The sequence below is a fragment of the Nelusetta ayraudi genome, unplaced genomic scaffold, assembly GCF_046127955.1.
Source record: "Nelusetta ayraudi isolate G7.1 ecotype Tasmania unplaced genomic scaffold, CSIRO-AGI_Nayr_v1 ptg000137l, whole genome shotgun sequence".
In the NCBI taxonomy this organism is placed as follows: Eukaryota; Metazoa; Chordata; class Actinopteri; order Tetraodontiformes; family Monacanthidae; genus Nelusetta; species Nelusetta ayraudi.
The window spans coordinates 355,371-379,694 of NW_027466187.1; the positions used below are offsets into that span (position 1 = coordinate 355,371).

General features: G+C 44.4%; 2 protein-coding genes across 2 annotated transcripts in view; both read left to right on the plus strand.

Moving 5' to 3' along the window:
• LOC142879620 (uncharacterized) overlaps positions 1-14,408 on the plus strand; it is a 156,086-nt gene extending 141,678 nt beyond the window's left edge. Inside the window, exons 6-7 of the mRNA XM_076013002.1 lie at positions 13,119-13,292; positions 13,678-14,408. Of these exons, the coding sequence (XP_075869117.1) occupies positions 13,119-13,292; positions 13,678-13,687 (184 nt within the window). The 3' untranslated portion in view covers positions 13,688-14,408. The remainder of the gene's footprint in view (positions 1-13,118; positions 13,293-13,677) is intronic.
• Positions 1-24,324, plus strand: part of LOC142879624 (NLR family CARD domain-containing protein 3-like) — a 185,109-nt gene that overhangs the window by 143,347 nt on the left and 17,438 nt on the right. The gene's annotated exons all lie outside the window — the stretch shown is intronic.

The window sequence follows — 24,324 nt, forward strand, 5'->3', positions numbered from 1 at the left end:
GTGTTTGAAGCACTGGGTGGTGTGGATGAGAAAACTGGTGGTGGGTCTTCTTGTGTGACTGAACAAACTGATGGTCTGGGTGAAACACCGGAATGGAAAACTGCTGTGTCTCAGAGACGCAGCAAAAGGAAACAGACAGTGTCAAATGAGGGGGGAGGGAAAACTGGTAGACTGGGGGCTGGAGCTGCTGCAGAAGACAGCAGTGACAGTGAGGGCGCCATATCTGACTGCAGCGAATTGTCGCTCTCACAAATAGTTTTAACAACACCTCTAGCTAATAGAGAGAAACATTTTTATTCAGCAAAGATGATAAAAAGTTTTTTGCAAAAAACAAAAGGAGTTAAAAACCTGAACATTGACATGCACTTTCCTGACAAAGTCACCTTTTTTCTGTCTGCCAAACATGTTATAAAAAACAAATCTTCATCAGATTTAACTGAGCAAGAAATCTTCAGGTTAAAAAAGCACCTTATACGAGTCCGAAAAGAAATACATTTTTAAAATGATGACAGGGATTTTATTTTTATCTGTGTTTTTATTTTCTTATTTTTGTGCTTTTTAATCCCAAACATGGATGTTTTAAAAATTGGAACGCTCAATGTGAATGGAGCCAGAGAACCAAAAAAGAGGGCACTTGTGTTGGACACAGCAAGAAGAAAGCACTTGGACACTTTATTTCTTCAGGAGGTCCACAGTGACCCAAGTATTGAGGGGTGCTGGGAGAAGGAGTGGGAGGGCAGCGTGTCTTTAAACCACAACACCACGGCAAGTGGAGGAGTGGGCATCCTCCTCTCCAAGAGGTTCTCTCCATCCTCTGTGGAGGTGGAGCAGGTGGTGAAGGGGAGATGCCTGCTGGTCAAAGCCAAGGTCCACAGTTTTAATCTGGTTTTTATGAACATTTATGCACCAAACCATGGAGCAGAGAGGAAGAGGTTTTTAGAAATTGTTAATAATAAGTTAAACAGCTGCGGCTCAGAGGATTATTTAATTTTGGGCGGGGATTTTAATTGTACTGAAGATGAGTTTTTAGACCGCAACCACAGAGCCACATCCAGCTTCCCAGCACACTCTGAAGCAGCTGGTCTACTCCCATGACCTGGTGGATGTGTGGAGGAGGATGCATGCAGACTGTCGTCAGTACACCTGGTCCCACCTGAGAGAGAACGGAGTCTCTCTAGCGAGGTTAGACAGGTTTTATTGTTTTAAGCATCATTTTAATGTTTTTAAAGATTGTAGGATTGTGCCATCTGTTTTTTCTGATCACTCTCTGGTTTTATGTGACGTCATACTAAAAGATATTTTACCAAAGAGCGCCTACTGGCATTTTAATTCTGCTTTGATTTTAGATAAAGGTTTTAAAGAAGTTTTAAAAGTTTTCTGGTGTGGTTTTAAAAATCAAATATCTGATTTTAGTAGTCTTAGCCAGTGGTGGGACCATGGAAAAGTACAAATTAAACTACTCTGTCAGCAGTACACTCTCAATGTCACACAGTATACATGTAGATCAATCAAAGACCTGGAGAGTGAAATAGTGGAATTAGAAGCGCTTGGCTATTCCACAGGAAATCGAGGGCGCATTGAAGTCCTCAACTCCAAAAAGATGGCCTTAGCCAGCCTGCTGGACTCAAGGGTACAGGGGGCGCTGGTCCGGTCCCGGATCCAGAACATCTCGGAGATGGATGCTCCCTCTGGCTACTTCTTCGAACTGGAGAAGAAGAATGGACAGTACAAGGACATCCACTGCCTGCTGACGGACACCGGGCAGGAGCTGACCGAGCCCCAGGAGATCAGGAGCAGAGCCACACAGTTCTTCTCACAGCTTTACTCGTCGGAGTATGAGGAAGACGTTGAACTGGAGGAAGACTTTCTCAGAGCTCTACCGCAGGTGTCAGCTGACATCAATGCACAGCTGGACCGCCCTCTACAGCTGGAGGAATTAACGGCTGCCCTGAAGGGCATGCAGGGACGGAGATCCCCGGGGATCGACGGACTCACCGTTGAATTCTACAACGAGTACTGGGACATTCTAGGAGCTGACCTGCTCCAGGTTCTGAACCAAAGCTTGGACAGTGGTTCCCTCCCTCTCTCCTGTCGAAGAGCAGTGGTGACTCTCCTTCCTAAAAAAGGACAACTGCAGGAAATTAAGAACTGGCGCCCGGTGTCCCTTCTCTGCGTGGACTATAAGATACTGTCCAAAACGTTGGCCTCCAGGCTGGGAAGAGCCATGGAGCAGGTCATCCACCGGGACCAGACCTACTGTGTACCCCGCAGGTCCATGGTAGACAACGTCTACCTAATTCGGGATGTTTTGGAGGTCTCCAGCTCATTGGGTATTGACACTGGTCTCATTTCGCTAGACCAGGAAAAGGCTTTTGACCGGGTTGAACACAGCTTCCTCTGGAAAGTCATGGGGAGGTTTGGGTTCAGCCCTGGCTTCATTGCCATGATCCGTGTGTTGTACAGTGACATTGAGAGTCCTATAGAGGCAGAGTTTTGGTTTTAAACAACCTAGTCGCGTCCCTCCTGTGGCACCGACTGTCCTGTCTGGATCCTCCAGCTGGACTTATGGTCAGAATCCAAGAAAAAGTCCTAGATTTTTTTTTGGGATGAAAAACATTGGGTGCCACAGGGGGTGCTGTTTTTACCAAGAGAGGAGGGGGGACAGGGCCTCATCCACCTGGCCAGCAGGACTGCAGCTTTCAGGCTGCAGTTTCTCCAGCGCTTCCTGACTGGTCCAACAGACCTGGTGTGGAGGGGTGTGGCCAGCTGCATCTTCAGAGAGGTGAGTCAACTGGGACTGGATACTGCTCTGTTTTTAATGGATTCCAATTTTTTAAAGTTAAATGGGATTCCTCTTTTTTATCAAAGTGTTTTTAAAGTATGGGCTTTTTTTAAAAGCAGCAAAGAAAAAAACACCTCCGATTCTCTGCTCTGGCTTTTAAAAGAACCACTTATTCATGGTGCCAGATTGGACATTTCTAGTGGTGCGACGCCCGGGTTGACGGCTGCTCTGCTCAGGACAAACACCGTGGACTTGCAGCGCCTGGTTCAAGCGGCAGGACCGACCCTTGGTGACCACCAGACTGTGGGAAGTGTGCTGGGCCTGCAGTCCACCAGGATGACGGAGAGACTGCTCCAGCTGTGGAGGGAGAGACTATCCCCTGGAGAACAAAGTCTCCTCGTGCAGCTGGAGTCAGGCACAGAGCCAGACACCACAGAACCCTTCCCGGCTTTAAGAATCACCCCTCGCCTTGAGACCGAAGGCCCTCTACTGAAGACCACATCCCTTCACCTTGGTCACACTAAGAAGAAGGACCGCTATAAAGTGTGCGTCCAAGTTTTTAACCAAAAGATTCTGGGGAAAAGAACAACGTGTGCGTGGAGTAAAAGACTGGACGGTACACCTCACTGGAGGGTCCTGTACAAGCTGCCACTGAAGAAAAGAACAGGAGATCTTCAGTGGCGGATGCTGCATGGGGCCATTGCCTCCAATGCTTTTATCTCCATCATTAACCCTGCTGTGTCCAACCAGTGCCCCTTCTCCAGCGAAACGGTTTTTCACATTTTTATTGATTGTTTTAGACTCACTGCATTTTTTATTGTTTTAACAAATGTTTTTAGTTCTTTTAATTTTACAATCACAAATTTTATTTATGGTACGGGCTACAGCAAAAAAAACAAAGAAATGTGGCAACTTTTAAATTTTATTATTGGAGAAGCGAAAATGGCAATTTACATCTCAAGGAAAAATAAAATAGAATGTCTCGGTAGCGATGATGCAACAATGGTGTGGCGCCGTAACCTGCGTTCCCGAATCCACCTAGAGTTTTCTTTTTTTAAAATGGTGAAAGACCTTGACGCTTTCCAAAACATCTGGTGCCACAAGAATATTTTGTGTGCTATTTTAAACAATAAGTTATTTTTTTCTGATGCACTAAAAGATTGAATGTTTTCTTTTTTTTGGCTTTTGATTTGTGTTTGTGTTTTTTTGTGTGTGTTTTTATTTTTTATTTGTCTATTTATGTATTTATTCATTTAATACTTTTATTTTTATTTCGTTTTGTTTTGAATGGGTTGTCTCTTTTGGTTTGGTTTTTGATTTTGTGTTGTTGTTCATTATTTTATTTTTTAGTTCATTTATTTCTTTGTTTTAATCATTTATTTAAATTAGGAAAGGTGCATAAGTTTTTAGCCTGTACTTTGTAAATAAATGTGATTGTAAAAATCAAAAAAAAATCTTCTTCTTCTTCTTCTTCTTCTTCTTCTTCTTCTTCTTCTTCTTCCAAATATCAAACACACTCCTGAGTCAGAAGACGTGACAATCTGACGGCTGCATGCAACACTGAAAATCATTTGTCCTTCTGAATAATGATTGTAATAAAATTAGATAAAAAATACAAAACCACCGCTACTATCTCAAAACAAATGGACCTGATTAAAAGATGAATGGCAGAAGTGAATCACCTACTACAGTACAGTGTAAATAATCTCCTGAGTTCTGTGTACCGGTAACCTCACACTGTCTGAATCCTTTTGATTTATTTCTCGTGTCCAGTCAGTCCAGGTTGCTTTCAAGCTGCCTGATCCCATCTCTCACTAGTTTAGCCAGGTAGCCTCATGCTAGTTTAGAACGGGGCTGCGGTATCCAGGTTTGGGTGCTGCATTGATGTCGCTTTCTTCTTCAGAATCTCCAAATATTACTCACATAACATTTATTGCACACCTTTGACTCGCTGGTTGAGGATCATTGCCGTGTTCATGAAATGCAAAGTCCTACAAGTCGCCCTGGACTCTGCTGTTTGTCATCGACAGCGGAAGCAGACGGAGTCTCCCGCGTGTCCCACCAGCGTCCCGAGCGCCACCGCCACCACCTTCGACCGGAGCACCTTCCGCTCCTACACCTCCTCCACCTCTTCCTCCTCCCCCTCCCCCGCCTCCCTCCATCAGCACTCCTCCTCGACCCTCCCCCACCAGTCCAGCTCCCACGTTCACCCCTCCCCGCACTACTCCACCTCCTCCCTGCCGCACATGCACACCTCCCTATCGCTGGGCCAGCCCTCCTCCCCCTCCATCTTCCGCTCGTCCAGGTCCCGCACCTCCTGCATCCCCCCCGACCCCGGCGCCCACCGCCCCGCTGCCCGTCTGCCCCTCGCCACAGACGGGCATCCGCTACGTGTCGCCTTCCTGCTAGGATCCACACACGGACCTGCAGAGCCACTCAAACAGGTAGGAGGAGCCTCGTTGCATCAACACAGATCAAAAGAGCCTAATCTACTGGTACTGATACAGGATGTTTCTAGTGTTTCTGAGCGTTGTTTGTTTCTTAAAAGCAGCTGAAAGCAACTGCTTCCTAGTTATAGATGGCAAAAGTATGGATTTGTATGTAGAAAAATAGTCTGGTAAACGTAAAAGTACTGATTCAACTCCTTTACTTAAGTAAAGATACAAAAGTAAAAGCTCTGAAATGTACTTAAATTAAAAAGTTCTTTTTTTTTTTTTTTTTTGCTTTTAATGAAAAAATACATTTGCAATTAGTTTTTGCAAAAAGGACAAAGTTGTAGCAGAATCATCTGGACTGAACTGACCAGAGGTGTTGCATTAGCACCTGGATCATTTTTTGGTTCTCTTGATACTATAGTTTCTTTTTGTTTTTCAACGGCAGCACAACCAAACTGTAATCACTAATGCTTACAACCAAGGAGTCATTATTGAATGCTTACACTTTTAATAACAATAACCAATGTCATTTTCTCCATGCTTATTTTTGTCTGTACTGAAAACTGAACTTTTACCCCAAAAGATGAAGGAACTCTAAATAATCCCCCTCTGAAATATCATCTATCTTTATATTTAACTACACAACAGCATAGTTCAAATAGCTCCACTTCAAGAAATAGAACTGAAATAACGATAGGGTAATGACTTTGCAGAGAATTTGTATCTTTTAAATACAAAAGCAACAAGCATGTTTTTTTGTTATTTCCCATCTTTGTTCCCAGTTTCTTTATAACTCAATGTAAAGTGAATCCCAAGACTTCTTTTAATATGATAAAAACCACCGCGTATACACAAAAGTTTCTCCAAGTTTCTTCAGCAGCAGCTCAGCTCACAGTCAATTCCTGTTTTCCTCCATCTTCTACTGGGACTGGGCCAGCTTGCGGCAGCTGCTACCTGATTATAGCAAAATGTTAAAGAGGCTGATTGGTCAGGGTATGCTGAGACTGACTGAAAATGCTTTTTTATTGCAAGTTGGCAAGGTGGTCCACCCCTTCTGCAAGGTTTACATTTTCGGAGAACATGCAGTTCTTTTTTGAATTAGAAAGAATCAAAGAAAACACTATAAAAAAACATTTTATTTAACGGCCAATGGCTCACATTTTGCTTTGCAACCATTTCAAATTAAGACACTCTAAATAAATGTTTATTTGTTTTTGTAGGGGCCCATATCTGGAGCAGAGGGGGCGAGAGGAGCTGAAACAGGAGTGGTTTACCAAGTACTTCTCCTTCTGAGTACAAAAAAATGATGAAATCTTTGCTCCGAACTCATCCCACTACTACTCAAAGGCCAGTGGACATTTCTTAAAAAAACATCTTCCAAGTGTCTTTTTTTCAATACGGAAGCATTCGACGTATTCAAGCCGAGACCTTTGTCGGAACGGATAAAACACACAACTTCTCACACCAAAATGAAGCTTGTTTTAATACAAAAATGTACGATAAAGATATTGAATAGAATATTTTGCTCATCATGCTTCCATTTGTGTGCAATGGCTTAACTGAACTTGTGGGGGTGGGGGTGGGGTCTCTCCTCTTGAACTGTCGCTGGATTCCATAATTGAAATAATAATAAAAAGTTTTATTCTTTTTCAACATCATAAGGAAAAACTGTAAATGGCAGTGATTTTATTTTAAAGTGTTGTTGTGTTACCGTTTTTCGTTTGTGCCTTTATTTTGAAAACCGCCTATTTCCTTTTTGCCGAAGAAAGTTTGCTCCTGCCTCGGAAAGCAACATGCTCCATCTCACTTCAGAGTCGGTAAAACATGTAAAATCTACTTCTAACGTAATGTGTTAATCTTGTGAAAGTTTGTGTCACTGTGGCTTGCCTTACGTTTTTCTTTGTTGGTTATCTTATGTAAGGAGCATCATCACGAAGTGTCGAAGCTAAAGGTTTAGCAGACTGAGTTCAAGTTTATCACCCTTGGAAAGCGGAAGGAGGTAGGCAAAGTTTATTGATGTATTTAATGTGAAATATTGAGTTTATGGTGGATAATTGTTGATTGATTCAAAAGATGTAAATATGATTTGTATTGTTTGCTGAAGCATGACACCACGTCATTGTATTTTGTTTTGTTGTTTTGTTTATTTATTAGTTTTCACTGTGTCAAACGTGAAGGATTAGGAGGAGGAGAAGAATAAAAGAACACCCGTAAAAACCCTCTGCGTTTGCGAGTAATTCCAAGTGGGCTGCTACAGTGAAAACTCCCCCGACGACGATCAGCGAAAGCCCCAGCTGCAATGGATCCCTGCAGAGAAGTTGACGCCATCCGGTTCTAGATTCATCTGCTGACCTGCTACAAGCCAGACGACTTCGCTCTTCTCATGATGCTCAGGCAAGATTAAAACGACAATATACTAATGGTACAACTACAGAAGGTAAAGAAAGAGACATTGAGTGTGAAGGAGCCAAAGAGACTTTATCCACATAAGTTCACAATGCAACTAAAGTGTCTTGAATATATTCTGAGGTCAAATAAATTGAAAAAGTGAACTGATATTGACGATATTTCATGGTGTTTGTCAAACGTGTCAATGGAATAATAATTCATGTTTATGAAAGGGTCTATATATCTTCATGGTCTGTGAATGCATGACATATTGTTACTCTGTGGTGAAGATAGCTACACCTTATAAGTAAAGATTTAGGCATAGTAGACAGTTGAACTAAAACAGTTGCAAGGCAAGAAAAATGTCACTCCCAACGGAAAAAATAGACAATCTTGTGGACACCCCACTCGAGTCTAGCTCACATCAGAGAAAACGAACAGAGAAAGGTCAAGAAATGCATCATGAAAATGCCAAAAAAACGTGAAAAACATTTCACAAGGCTTATAACTCTTGGAAAGTTACAGCAAGGGAGGCAAGGACAAAACTAAAAACCCTGTGCTTCTTAGAAGACCTAAATGACAAACAGAAAGATATTGAAACAAGGCATGAAACCGTAAAACAGCAATATGAACCAATTCTACGTAACAGCGACACTACACCTGAGATTGTGAACAAAATGGACGCCTGTGGTACACTAACAAAGGAAATCTGTGAACTTGTAAGCAACCGCATAGAAACCATTGATAAAGAATATAATAATCAACTTGAAAAGGAAAGAGTTAGAGAAATTTTAAACAAAAGGGAATATGGGTCTGTCTTTGGTCACACCGAAACTGAAACCACAAGCCCATCAGAGCAATTAAGCAATCACTCTGGCTCAAGCAGTACTCACAGCAGCATAGTTAATGCAAAGGCAGAGCTCGCTGTTAAAATGGAGCAATCCAAGGCCATCGAAGAAATTCAAGCAGAGCAAGCACATGTCCACAATTTAGAAAGTGAATGGAAACTTAAAGAAGCAAAACTGTTGTCAGAAATGAAACAAAGAGAGGTGGCAATGCAACAACAGTTGGAACAAGAGAGAGCAAAGCTGCAGCAGTTACAAGCAGAAAAGGAGGTTGCTATAGCAGCAGCCCCTGTCAGAGCCTATGAAAGTTTTGAGGACCATAATGAAGGAATTGACACTCAAATTGGTTCTGCTTGCTACAGAAGACAGAAAAAAGAAGCTCCTTTAAATCCAGATATCGCATCATTCCAACCTAGCCAAGCAGCTTCTGCAAGAACACTGAACCAAGAGTCTGCCAATCTAGCACAAGCAATTGCTAGTTCATTGAGTATGAATCGCTTGCCAGTCCCTGAACCCACCACATTCAGTGGCGACCCTTTAAGATTCACAGATTGGAAGATGTCATTCATTACTCTTATTGACAAAAAGCCCCTACCAGTGAGTGAGAAGATGTTTTATCTCAAAAATTATCTTGCCGGAGAGGCGCGCAAAGCTGTCTTTTATCGAGATTCAGAGAACGCATACAACGGAGCGTGGAAAGTTCTACAGGACAGGTATGGAAATCCGTTCATCATATAAAAGGCTTTCCGTTATAAGCTCATGAAATGGCCAAAGATCAGCACAAATGACCCACTAGCACTACGAGAGTTTTCTGATTTCCTCCGAAGCTGCACTGAAGCAATTCCACACGTTCAAGGACTGGCTATCCTTAATGATTGTGAGGAAAACCACAAATTGCTCAAAAAACTGCCAGAATGGATTATGAGAAAGTGGAGTAGAGTTGTCGTAGATGAACTCGACACATCAGGCAGCTATCCAGATTTTGCACGTTTCACAGAGTTCTTGAGTAGAGAAGCAAGAAAAGCCTGTAACCCTGTCGCTTCTCCACTGATGATAAATTTTAAAACTAAAGATGATAGAATCCCAAAGAGAGCTAAGGCCTTCAACACAAACACACAAACAAAGAGTTTCCCCCAAGAAAGACAAGAAGCATTCAGCAGTAAACCAAAATGGCCTTGCTTTGTCTATAAAAATTAAACTCATGGCATCACAAGGTGTCCCACTTTCACAGCTAAGGTCGTTTACCCACTAGCCCTGTGCGGCTAGTGCCAGCCTTTCACGGTACGGGACAGCTCGGTTGAAATGTATTTCCATAAGCCTGACTAGTACCTGAGCGTGGGCGGAGTCACGGTTGCAAGGCGAACCAAAGGTTTTTTTGCGCCTCCCGTGTCCCGGAAACCATAGGATTCACTTTTTGTATTAACCGTGGTTTTGTTTTGTTTTGTGCGAGACATTTTCGTAGGTCTTAGAATGATTTTGTTTCATACTGTTGACTTGTATCAAAACACTTTCCTAGAAGAGAAAACGTAGACGCTGAAACGATCACCTGAGTCTCACAGTCGTTTATTATTAGACAAGAATATCCGCACAACTTAAGTCCACACAAAGCACAAAACAGCAACAACTCTATTCGACCGGCGTTAACAAGCGAGCAGCGTTTAAAAATCGCTATAGGGAGTGAAACTTAGGAAACTTGCGAGCCAGAATCGCCACTTTCGCTGCCAGCAAACACAACACAAGCAGAGCACGGAGTTAGCGGTGGTGGCTAGCGGTTTATCGACACGATTCAATGGCTCTACTTTGCAAATAGCCTTCAAACTAAAGTTGCTTGATGTTACAAAACACATTTACAGTCCTCAAGCATGTTTTCAAATAGCGTTGTGGCCGACTATTCTCTCGTCGTCCACCAGGGGGCCGAGTCGAGCCAGTCTCACTCCCGTTGGACACCGCGGCGGTGTTCCATCGCATCCGAATTAGGCTGAACAAACCTCCAACATTTTCTCTGTTCGTTCCACTCCGACTGTTGTAGTCCTTGGTGCGTCGGTAGTCGCTCGGCATTTTTATTTTTTTGTTTCTCCGGACACTGTTTCGCTGTACAGCGACGGCCACCGGCTGCGAAACCAGGAAGGCTTTTCATTGCGTGTCGCTCCGTCCATCCAGCTCTCTATGAGCTTTTTCTTCGGCCACAGAGAACAGAAACGTCTGCATTTCTACGTTCGCCCGTGGTACAGTTTCATAATCTTTTCAGTTTTTAAGACGTGAAACTGTAAAAATCCACACGCGGGGCATTTAAAAAATGGCGGTTTTGGTCTTTCATGAGAGACTGCCTTTGGCTTTCATCAAAACTTTTACCCAATCAGTGCCCTGCACGAGCTACGTCACCCATACGGTGTCAGCTCTGCTCGCGTCGAACCCCAAGGAGGCAGGTACCAAAATCGTAACCCCTGGGACCGTGCTGGGGCTCATGGAAATGCCTGAATACCGACCCGTACCGTACCGAGATGTTACCTAGAGCGCCTGTGGGTAAACGCCCTCATACAGTAACTCTCACACACTCTCACTACTCTTGCCAAATACCTGCATTTCTTATTTTATCTACATATTCAACTCCATTGTTAGTGTATTAGTGAAGTGAATGAATGGTTATTTGCACAACAGAATAACTTGATAGAAAACAGAGGGAATGTTGATGATAAAAAGTTCATTTTCTTTATTGGATTTTACAATCCAGCCTCGGTGAGGGGGGCAGACACAGTTAGTTTATTTAGGAGTAGACTTAAGACTTTCCTTTTTCTTAAAGCTTATAGTTAGACTCCATCCACTGTCAGTTAAGCTGCTGTAGGCTTATGCCGTGGAGGGAGATCTTTCGCTCCCGTTACAGGGATCGTTGCTCTGTGCAGGCGGAGCCTTTATCACTCTCCTCACCCAATCAATCTTTTACTCTATCCAATCTTTTACTCTATCCACTCTGTCCATGCTCTCATTATGCTTTGTACAGTATGCTCGATATGCATGATACTGCCGCAGTGTCTGTGTCCCCGGCAGGTGATGACCACTGCGCCAGGAGCTGGATTGTGCTGTCCTGGGGGTCTTGCTGTCATCGCTTCATCCCACCACCACGCTTAAGACCTGGACTAGTCCTATCGGCAGATTGTCCATCGAGCTAGGCTCTTGCCTTCCAAAGCATGGACACTTACACTCCACATGGACAGCAGCCTTGAATTAGTTCCTATTCTTTGTGTTTATATCCGTTTTGCCTGGTTGGTGTATCTGTTTTTCACTCTGTCCTGTCTGCCACCCTGGCTCACTCTGCTCCTTTCTCTCTTTCTCTGTCTCTCCTCTATCTTTCTACTTCACCCCAACTACTCATAGGCAGATGATCGCCCTCTGGAGTCTGGTTCTGCCCTAGGTTTCTTCCCACAGGGGAGTTTTTCCCAGCCACTGTCGCATCTTGCTTGCTCCGGGGGCCTGGTTGGTTCTCTCTGATTGTATAAAGCGCTTTGAGACGCCTTTGGTTGTGATTTAGCACTGTACAAATAAAAGTTTATTATTATTATTATTACAAAAGTGCTTTGCCAGAAAAGATCTTTGCACAGCAGAACAGTGAAAGTATTCTTGTTTAAAAAGTAATGTTCAGGATTTGATGCCACAAAGAGTGATTTGCTAAAGTTGTTTATTTGAACAACATAAATGATTTCATAAATGAAGAGAAAAGTGAACTGAATGTGAAATGAATGTTAATGATAAAAAAAAGAATGTTGGTTTTGATGTCACAAAAATTGTCAAAGGTCAAACATTATTTGCACAGCAGAAATGCGTAAAGCTGGTGAGAGGAATGTTCATCTTTTATGTTGTTTCAGTCAATTTGAAAAAAAAAATTTTGCCACGATTTTGTCTGGGGGGGCATGAAAACTTTCCTTCCTCCAAGGTGGGGGGTGACAGAGAAAAGTTTGAGAACCACTGGTCTAAAGGCACAGTGTGTAAAATCCTGCCATCCAGTGGTCAGATTTCAGATTGCAGCGCTCATTCACTCACCCTCTCTCCCTCCCTCTCTGTTTCTGTAGTGTCAGATTCTGAAGTCGACATTTCACTTTGATTTTCAGAGTGATGACACCCTGGAAAAACTCTCCATCATTTATTCTCTATTCAGGTTGCTGCAGTTTGTCAGAGCTCAGCTGTGATTGGCTGCTCTCAGCTCTGAAGTCCAACCCCTCCCACCTCAGACTCCTGGACCTGGGTGGGAACCAGCTGCAGGATTCATCAGTGAAGGTGCTGAGTGGTTTTCTGCAGAGTCCAGACTGGAAACTGGAGACTCTGAGGTCAGTACTGGTTTGGAACCAGTGGATGATGGTTTCAGCACCAAACACAGTTCATCACACATGTTGAATAAACATTGAACTGAAGGTTGATTCATATCAAAATGACATCCAGAAATATGAAAACTTCATTCAGTGTCTAAATTAAAAAGAAAAGAAAAGGTCATCAGTGGTCATGTGACCAAACATCATTTCAACACACATTAGTTTTGGACCGAGGATTTAATTTCAAGGTGACATTTTCTGTGGTGTCAGATTCTGAAGTCGACATTTCACTTTGATTTTCAGAGTGATGACACCCAGGAAAAACTCTCCATCATTATAAACTCTCCATCATTTATTCTCTATTCAGGTTGAGGAGCTGCAGTTTGCCAGAGCTCAGCTGTGATTGGCTGCTCTCAGCTCTGAAGTCCAACCCCTCCCACCTCAGAGAGCTGGACCTGGGTTGGAATCAGCTGAAGGAATCATCAGTGAAGCCACTGATGGATCTTGTCCACAGCAGAGACTATCAACTGGAGAGTGTGAGGTCAGTACTGGTTTGGAACCAGTGGATGATGGTTCCAGCACCAAAGCCAGTTGATCCCACAGCAGAGGTCCAGTGTTCCCAGTCACAGTGTGAGAGGAGGATGGTAACGTCCAGCTGCTCCTCATTCATCCAACATCTGCTGCCAAACTGCTTCTTCTCTCAGTTCACCACTCAATTATTGATCAGTTCATCTTCATCAGGCCTCAGTATCAGTCCAACACTCCATGGTCACATGACCTTCTGATGTTCCACACTTGACATGTGACTGAGAGTCTGCTTCTTCTCACCAGTCACTCCATCATCTCCATCAATAGTCAACATCTCTGTGATGATGCGTTCAAGGACCGTGAGTGCTGACTCCTGCTGTCTCTTCTTCTCTCGACAGCTGGAGGTGAGGGAGGATGAGGAGGAGAGTGAAGAGGAGCGCTCCATCTAGTGGTGGCTGACAGAACTACAACCAGTGGAGCCAAACAGCAAGCTGCACGCACCAACACTGTGTGGGCGTGTCACGATCTTTGACCCCAGTGGAGCCTGGTGGCTGACGGACTGCTTCTCCCTACAAGCTGCTGTGGTTACTGGGAGAGACGTCCCAGAAGCCACTGGTGGAGCTGAATCCTCAGTGGAAGAAGCAGGACTTGGAGATGGAGGCCGGAGCAGATGGTTCTCAGCATGAAGCCTCCTTTTCACTTTGGATCAAAGGTTCTGGTTGTGTGCCACCACTTTTAATGTTGCTCCTGAGCTCATTGGTTGTTTCTGGTTGGTTGAAGAATTTTCTGAATAAAGTTTTTGACAAATGTATTCCTTGTGTTGTTTTTACTCCCTTCAGTCTCCAGCAGGCCTCCTCGGTCAAAAGAACCGAATAAATCCACTAAACGTCGACCGTCCAATCACAGTTCAGCATGAGACGGAGTGGTAGAAAGCGAAATCTCATCATGTCTGAAACAACTGGAAAAAACCCAACAGACTCTGAACACAGTGTGTTGTGTTTTTGCTGGGACAGAATCAGTCTCTGTGGCCAGTGGCATGTGAGACTGGATCAGTCACGTGAAGAAGGTTCATTAACACACAGTGCATCTGAAAATATAGATGAGGAAATAAATGGATTTCAACAGACAATGTCAACTTCCTGCTCCGTCACTTCCTGTCATCTTTCACCAGACCACAGAGACTCTTTCCACTCACTGATACAATACACACATAGAAAATATACACAACATAGAATGTTGATTTTTTTTTTCCCCCTAATGTCCAAAAAAACCCAAAACTTGAATTTGCTGGGATTTCCAAGCAAAATCCAAAGAAGAAGCATTTATTAATCCCACATTGGGGAAATTTGCAATTTGTCTTTTTTTTCTGGGACATTTTTTTCCTCAAAGTCCTTGAATGCGGCTGAAACTGAGGTCAATGAGTGTCCTGTCATGGTTGAGACAGAGTGGAAGGATGCAAACCAAGACTTCCAAAGGACCAGTGAACCATCAGAAGGTTTGAAGAGCGGCCAGGTAGCTCACTGCATCATAGGAAGAGCTTTGAATGTCAAGGTTGCTGGTTCAAGACCCGGCACAGGCACACTGGTGTTTTGAATTCAAGAGGAGCAATTTGTCATCACAATTGAACAAAGAATTTTAAATACTTTAATAAAAGTTATTAAAAAGTCCTGTGGTACCTTAGCACAAGATGGCGCTACTCTAAGCAAAATCTCAACATGTCTGAAAACCAGAAAAAAACACATATAACACATATAACCTCCTGTGTGACAGCGCGTCACACAGGAGGCGACAGCACAGCCGGACAGCCAGCCACGCCGCTCCTGAGCTTGAGCTCTGACTGAGCGAACCACTGGACTGTTTTCTCTTAAAACGTGATCGTTCTCCAAATTATTTAGTATCTTCTCAATACACCTATCTCTATCTGTTTGCATAAGCACAGTCGAAGCCATGGCTTCTCCCTCTCACCTCTCCTCTGTCCCTCCTCTCTCTCCTCCCGTCTTTTCTTGCTCACACTGCCAGATGCTTAGCTTTAGCTCGTCCTCAATTACTGAGCACAAATACCATCCAGAGTTTTTACCAGAGACTAATATAACAGAGCACCAACAGTTGCTCACATTCTGTTCCACTCCTGGACACCGGAGTATCTGCAGATACCTGGCAAAGTTTTATCCAGGATACGTTTTCACCTCAACGGGCCCAGAGATGGGCCCGCGCTGGTAAGTTTCGCTGTTTGCCGGACCTAAACCCACTCTGATCTAAGACAACAAAACGCAGCGGACTCCTCTTTGGCACGTGTAAGTTTTCCACTGCGGCCCACAGCCATAAACACCAGTAAAAGAGCTACGAGCTACGCCGTTTTGCACTACACTGTTGCTGCCGGAGTTTCTTTTCTGGTTTCCAGATTGTCCCGCCTGCCCCCCGCATGGCTCCACTTACCTCCCCACACGAGTGTGACAGCTGTATCCACAAATCGCAGAAGATCGCGGAGCTGGAGCAGCGTATCTCCAACCTCTACTGGATCAGGGATGAAGAGATGAGGCTGGATTCTGTTGTTAGCCTGGGTCCCACTGGTCCCGATTCAGTCGGACTCGCGGATCTGGATTCAACCATCCCGATGCTCGGTCCCGGTTCCATGGACACAGATCCCGGGCTCACTGGCTCAGCTCCGGCTGAGGGATCGGCCCTAGCTCCCCAGCTCCGCGCCGACGAACCGCCTGCCGCAACGACACCTGGGCTAGCGTCTTCAATTCCACCACTTAATTCCATCCGGGAGGATACGTGGCTGGTGCAGGGGGCTAAGCCTAAATGGCTGAGCGGCAGTGCGAGGGCAGCTTTCACTTTTAGCCCCAATCCGAGGCTCCGAGCTAACAGCTCCACTCCCAACCAACAGCCCTGGTCCACAGTGCTGGGAGGGCGGCGGACGCGACCCAGTCCGTTACCTGCTCCGCCTTGTGAGCTTCAGATGGACAACAAATATGACATCTTGAGTGTTGAGGACTTCCCTCCCCTCCAAAATGACCATCTCGCCTCCTCTCTGACTGGTCCACTGCCAGCGGCCCGGGCTGTTGGGTCGTCTGCGCTGGAACCTCCAGTCAGGTCCGCAACCTCCACCTCTCGGCGCAGGTTGGTGAAGGAGGCTGCTCTCAGGGCGCGACGACGTTCTGGTGGCGCTCTGGGTCTTGTAGAGTCGTGCGGGACCCCAGCCTCCGCCGATGATGTGACACTGTGGCACCAGCGCTCGGCCCCTCGTCCTCAGCCACTGTTTGCCCCAACCACCGCCATCATTGGTAGCTCCATAATTAGAAACGTCCGTTTCTTCAATGCCACCACTCATTGTTTTCCAGGAGCCACCGTCAATGACATTAAAAACAAACTCCCGGACTTGTTGCAGTCGTTCCCACACTCCATTAAACGTTTGGTCCTGCACGTTGGAGCCAATGATGTGCGTCGTCGGGAATCCGAGCTGCTAAAGTGTCACTTTAACGATCTGTTTGTGGCCCTGAAGAATTGCGGGATGTCAATCTTCATCAGCGGTCCTCTCCCGACACTTGGCCTCGGAGCAGAGCGGTTCAGTCGACTCCTGCAACTTCATTCCTGGCTCCGCGCCGCCTGCACCACCATTGGTTTTAACTTCATTGACAATTTTAATTTATTCTGGAATCGCCCGTCGTTTTACCGTCATGATGGACTTCACCCAAACAAATTAGGTAGCCGCACGTTAACCTCAAACATCCACTACACCATACAATCAGCGTCTCTCACACCTGCGTGACTGTCTTCGCGTCACACCCCCTGCTCAGTGCCGACCACTTCCTCTACGGAGCACCCTGTGGACATTGCCTCCTGCAGCGCCTCCCACAGGGCACGCTTCCCTAGTGCTGATAGGACTGAGCTTGCTACTGCTGTTCCACCAACACCTGCTCCCATACCTGTAATAATGAATCATCGACCATATAAATGCAACAAACACATAACCCACAACCGCACAACCCACGCTACAGGCAGACTTTCCCCCGAGACATACAGACAATTTGGTTTTAACAGAAGCAATCTTTTATATTAACCTGGCCGTGCTGAACGTGCGCTCCCTTTTAAACAAATCTTTTATCATAAATGAATTGATTTTAGATAATAAGTTAGATGGTATGCTTTTAACAGAGACATGGCTTGGCACAGAGGCTCCAGCTGTCCTCACCGAGGCTTGCCCACCAAATTTTAGCTTTTTATTTTCTATCAGGGGATGTAAGAGAGGAGGTGGAACTGCATCAATTTTTAAAAACAATTTAATGTCAAAGGAAGTTTCTTTTAACAGTTACTCATCATTTGAGTACCATGCTTTTGTTTTTAGCAGTCCACCAATTATTTGCATTAATGTATACAGACCCCCGCATTACTCAACTGCTTTTATCAGTGAGCTCTCCGACCTTTTATCAATCACACTGACAACTTATGATAGAATTTTAATAACTGGCGATTTTAACTTGCACATCGACAACAACTCTGACCCACTGTCAAGAGAGTTTTTACACCTTTTAAACTGCATGAATTTTAACCAGCACGTCACACGGCCTACTCACAACAGGGGACACACCCTGGACCTAGTCATAACCTATGGCTTGTCCACTGGTGTGTCCTCTGTTGTTGATCTGGCTGTGTCCGACCATTATTGTGTGTATTTTAACATTGCCAGTTTTAACCAACAGGAAGCCCCGGTGAGAACAGTGAGGAAACGCTGCCTTACCTCTGAGGTGGCTGCAAATTTTATTGAGGTTTTAAAATGCACTCCTGCTGAAATTTTACCTGCACCCTGTGATTTTATTGTTGAAAATTTTAATAGCAAACTTAAATCCACATTAGACTCTGTGGCTCCACTTTTAACAAAAACTGTTAAACCAAAGCAGCTTTTATCCCCGTGGAGACATAAACCAGAGATTTTAAAATCAAAAAGACAATGCAGGAGTGCAGAGAGAAGGTGGAGAAAAAGCAAACTCACCGTACATTATGAAGTTCTTCGTGAACAACTAAAATGTCACAATAATACAATCAAACAGGCAAGAATCTCCCATTTTTCAAAACTTATCATAGAAAACAAAAATAATTCAAAGTATCTTTTCTCCACCTTCAACCTTTTAACTAATAATAATCTTAAAAAATCCCCAGAGATGCCGTCTGACGCTCTCTGCGAGAACTTTGCAGGCCACTTCAGAGGTAAAATCGATGGCATCAGGTCCAGTCTTTTAGCGCATCAGAATGTATCTTTTAATACATCTGGACTGTCATTTTTATCCAAGGAAACACTGGAGAGTTTTGCCCTGGTTGATGCAAGGACACTTGGTCGAGTTTTCTCCCAGGTAAACCCAACAACCTGCCTTTTAGATCCAATTCCCACATCACTTTTAAAGACATTTTATGGATTCTTTGAGGAACAGATTTTATACATCGTAAATTGCTCTCTTCAGACGGGTGTCTTCCCTGCTGCCTTTAAAACGGCAGTGGTGAGGCCCCTTCTGAAGAAGAGCAATTTAGACCAAACTATTCTTGACAATTACAGACCTGTATCCAACTTGCCATTTTTAAGTAAGATTTTAGAAAAATTTGTTTTTAACCAATTAAATTATTTTTTAAGTACAAACAACATCTTAGAGAAATATCAGTCTGGATTTAGGATGAACCACAGCACCGAGACAGCCCTCGTAAAGATTTTAAATGATATGAGGTGTAATGCGGACTCAAATAAACTCACAGTCCTGGTGCTACTGGATCTAAGCGCTGCCTTCGATACAGTAGATCACCACATTTTATTAAACAGACTCAGAAACCTGGTGGGCCTCTCTGGTGCTGTTCTTAACTGGTTTTGTTCTTACCTCACAGATCGCTATTTCTTCGTAAGTTTGGATGCATGTTCCTCCGGAAAACATAAAATTAAGTGTGGGGTTCCCCAAGGGTCAATTTTAGGTCCAGTACTTTTTAATCTTTACATGCTTCCCCTTGGGGATGTCATCAGGAGACACAGCGTCACCTTCCACTCTTATGCTGATGATACACAGCTTTACATTGCTGTGTCTCCTGATGACACAGGGCCTATTGATACCCTTTTAAAATGTATTTTAGATATTAAGTGATGGGTGGCAGCGAACTTCCTACAGCTCAACCAGGACAAAACAGAGGTTTTAGTTATTGGTCCTGAAGGCAAGAGAGAGAAACTTTTACCAAAACTTCATCATTTTAAACCAACACAATCTGTAAAGAACCTGGGCGTCATTTTTGACTCTGAGCTTAGTTTTATTGCGCATATTAAAAACGTCACAAGGACGGGTTTTTATCATCTTAAGAACATAGCTAGAGTCCGCCCGTTTCTCTCCCAGGCAGACACAGAGGTGCTGATGCATGCTTTTATTTCTTGTCGGATAGACTACTGCAATGCCCTGCTCTCTGGTCTACCGAAAAAAACTATCTGTAACTTACAGGTACTTCAGAACTCAGCCGCTCGTGTGCTTACTAGGACCAGGGGGCGGGATCACATTACTCCAGTTTTAAAATCACTGCATTGGCTCCCTATGCGATTCAGGATCGACTTTAAAGTGCTTTTATTAGTTTTCAAGTGTCTTAACGGTCTTGGACCATCTTATTTATCAGATATGCTTTTATCTTATCAGCCCTCGCGGATCTTGAGGTCCTCTGGAACCGGCCTATTAATTGTTCCAAGTGTTCGGACCAGAACCCATGGAGAGGCTGCGTTCAGCCACTACGGTCCGAAACTTTGGAACAGCCTGCCAGAGGAAATCAGGACTGCAGAGACTGTTGATGTTTTTAAGGGGAGGCTTAAGACTCACCTTTTTAGTTTGGCTTTTAAGTGATTTATTTAATTTGTATTTTACTTGTCTTGCTTTTTAGCTTTAAAGCTTTTAGGATTATTGAATATTTTATCTTATTTTTATCTTTACTATCTTATTTCCTGTATATCTTTTTACTTTTTACAATCTTATAGTTTTTTAATTTAGTTTAGTTTATATTATTTATTTTATTTTTCATTTATTTTCATTATTGTTACTATTATTATTCTTTTAACTTCCTTTTCCTGTATTGTTTTTAGCTCCAGTGTTTCCTTGTAGGGGGCCTGCTCACTGGGAGGGGTCTCATCGTTCTAGGGACCCTCTCGGTATGGATGATCCCCGTGGGTGGCTGTTTCCTACTACAGGTCTCAGTGCCTTGCCATTTCAATTTTTATTGTGCTGATTGACTGACATTTTTTATGTATTTACTTACTTATTTTTAAACTGTTCTCTGGGATGTTTTGTGTGTGTTTGTATGTGCACGTGTGTGTGTGTGTGGGGGGGGTGGTAACCTGTATGTGATTTGGGAGGACATGGGTGGATGGTATTTGCTCTATTTTTCTTTTATCTTCACTAATATTTGATTTTAATTTCTGTTAAGCACCTTGAGTTGCAAGCCTTTGTATGAAAGGTGCTATATAAATACAATTTGATTGATTGATTGATTGATTGCTGAATGTTTTAAAAAGCTTCTGGCGCGTGGTGGTGGGGTTTAAAGCGGGTGCACTGGGCTTGGACATTAGCGCAGCCGGAGGAAGAACCCTGGTTGCGGGTGCCCGTTCATCGGCAGGTGGTGCTGTGTGTGCGTGATGGTTGTGCGTTCACCGCTTGGCTGTTAAAGCCTGGAAACTTTCTCTGCCTTTTGGACTCATACGGTGCAGCTGGAAGAAAAAAAAAAAAAATCATCATTCTGAAGGCGTAGCGGTGCGCCGCCTAATAAAAGCTCTAAAATTATTAATTAATACGTTTCTGATTAATTTTATTTTATGTGCTACATAGATTTCCTTGTGCGCTGAGAATGTGCAAGTAGTGCGCGATTGCGCAAGCAAGCAGCTTAGAGGGAACATTGGTTATGATGCAATAAAGTAAATACACTATGAGTCAGTAAAGTACCCGTTCTCTACTTGTTCTGTAAAATAGTGGTGTGTGTGTGTGTGTGTGTGTGTGTGTGTGTGTGTGTGTGTGTGTGTGTGTGTGCCAGATAAATATCAGCTGTTTCCCACATTGACTGATGTGCTTTTGAAACTTTGATCTTGTCTTCATGGTGTTGACTTTCTAAATGTCTGTGGTGAATACATGGAGATCTTGACAGAAGAGAAATCTACTAACAAGCAGAGACTTTATCTGGATTGTCTTGTTGCTTTATTGCTTCAATTCAACAGTTGATCATTGACTTGATATTGTTGTGCAGTATAGACTGATGGTATATTTCATGACTTATTGATTGACTATTGTCACATTGAGCCAACAAGCAGAATCAAAAGACAAAATTCTCTCACAATATTTACATGCATTCATCTGATTGTTGACAAACGGATCAACAGTCAGAAGGTTGATCAGATGGATGAGTTGTTGAAAGGTCAAAGGTCAGGGCGGAAAGGTCCAGAGTGGAAACAGACCTCAGCTGTGTTTCCACAGTAATAAAGTTGTCATGTGGACTAATGACACATTATTAATCTGCGGGATGAATGGGCTGCAGAGGAAGAGAAACAACGTGGCACAAACATCCAGCAGGTGGACAACAGTCACCAGGAGCACCAACAGGAAGTGGCGTCCAGGCCCCGCCCACCCTGTGATTGACAGCCGGAGACACTGGCTAACAAACGTGAAGACAGAAGAAGAATCAAAGGTGAGAATTCAGCTCAGAGTCTCTCTGACGACTTCAGTCACACTTTCATCAACTCAGCTGAAGAACCTGAAGGAACATAAAGTCCAACATGTAGCGGCTGAGTGAAGGAGGTCTGGACTCTGTGGAGGAGCTCCATGGTTCCAGAGACGCTGTAGAAGGACAGAAGACCTGCTCTGTGGTCCAGGTACACTCGCACTCTGGAGGACCGAGGACCTGAGACACGAGTACTCATGTTGTTGTGACGAAACCAATATTCACCTGGGTAACAATATAAACTCCAGGATTTGTCATTTGCTGTGTCTCAATTCAGGTTCTGCACCCTTGAGGCCGAGTGTCCTCCGTCTGAAGGAAGCGTTCTTAGAGTTCCCAGCCTAGAAGGACGGACCAAACCCCGCCTCCCCGGTAACCACTCGGGACGGTCTAGCCTTCGGCGTATTTCCTCGTTTCGTCACCGCCGTTCCCTCCGGCTGGCCAACCCCGGAAGTGACGTTTCTATAGTATCACGCTAACCATTGGTTTGCCATCTAACGATGCCGTTGAATGTTCAAATAAATAAAATCCTACGTTAAAAACTGGATACTTTATGTGAAACGTCAATATTTAGATTTATATGTCGTGTCTTAACCAGTACATGCCGCTAATTTCAGCTGACTTCCCAGGATCCCACGATGCTTTGCAGCAGCACGCAAAGCATCATGGGATACCCAAGTACGCAAAGGATAGTAGCGGTGTATCCTTGGAATCGGCTAAAACGAGTGCGTATTTACGAGTGCGCATTTTGAACGTCCTAAACACCCTCGGGAATTGGGACAAGCCTTCGCGCAGTGCGATGACGCAACTTCCTTTCAAAATGCGCACTTCAAGGATGCAGAACCTGAATTGAGACACAGCAATTGAATCCAAATCTACTTTCCTCTGACCTTCCTGCTCTGCCAATGTTCCTGTAGGCCACTGCTACACCAACCCCCTAAAATAAACCACAGAAGTCCCTCCCCCTTCTCCACTCAACCTCCCAGTAACATCGTCCAGTCAGACCTTCTCTACTCAGGACCTGCTTCTTGTCAGTGAATCTGTCTGGATGATCACAATAAGACTGAACTTCCTCCATGAATGTCACTTTTCTGTTCTCCTCAGATAATAACAGACGTTTGTGCACTGTGCAGAACTTGCTGTATTTCATCTCTCAGCTTGGTCCAGCTGCTGCCACGTCCTCAAAGTATCTCAGAGGACGGATCTCCAGGCTGGAGGAGTCTGGAGACGCACTGAGTGCTGGCAGTGAGGAGAACCTGTGGAGAAACTGGCTGTGGTCCAGTGTGTGTGAGATCTTCTCCAGCTCAGCGTCTCTCCTCTTCAGCTCCATCATCTCCTGCTCCAGCTTCTTCTCAAGCTCTTTGACTCCACTCACTGCTGCCCCCTGTGTGGATCTGACCTGCTGCTGCACCTCAGAGCGTCTTTTCTCCAGCAGACGGATCATCTGGGTGAGGATCTTCTCGCTGTCCTTCACTGCTTTATCAGCAGAGCCGTTGATGGACTCCACCCCCTTCAGGTCTTCCTCTGTGTGCTGGATCTTCTGCTGGATCTTCTGCCTGGTCTCCTCCAGCTCTCTCTGCCTCCCAGGCCTCTGTACTGCTGCTGACACTGTCTGATGACCTTTATGTTCATCCATACAGCATAAAGCACAGATGATCTTCTGATCAGTGCGGCAGAACATCTTCATCACCTCATCATGACGAGGGCAGATGTTCTCCTGGAGCTGCTGGCTGGGTTCCACCAGCTTGTGTCTCTGTAGGGGAGCAGCATCACGATGAGGCTGGAGGTGAGAGTCACAGTAGGAGGCCCGACAGACCAGACAGGACTTGAGGGCCTTCAGTTTCCTCCCAGTGCAGACATCACAGGCCACATCTCCAGCTCCAGCATAGCAGTGATCAGCAGGAGCATCTTGGAGTCCAGTCCCCCCCCCCCCCCCCCCCCCCGCAACGAAACTTGGCACGTTAACTTTGCCGACACGTTAGCGTAGCGCGACAGCGATAGCGTGCTTCCCTCCCCCCGTCAACGTTAGCGCAATTTCCAACCAGCACTGCAGAGAGAAAGGCAATATCCAGGTGGAGTGAAAATACATCCCAGTGCCCACCATCACAGGCATATAGACGTAGATAAGATAAATTTACATAAAATACCAGAATGTTTGTCAATTTTTCATTAAAACATATTTTATTTATTTAGTTAGATAAAAATGTTTCCTCCCAGCACAATATGTATTTGTTAATTTAACTCACATTCCTGCCATCATCTTAACACAATTCAGTGTCACTTTTAAGTTGGAAAAGCATAATAATTAAATTACTTAAATGGCACATTTCAAG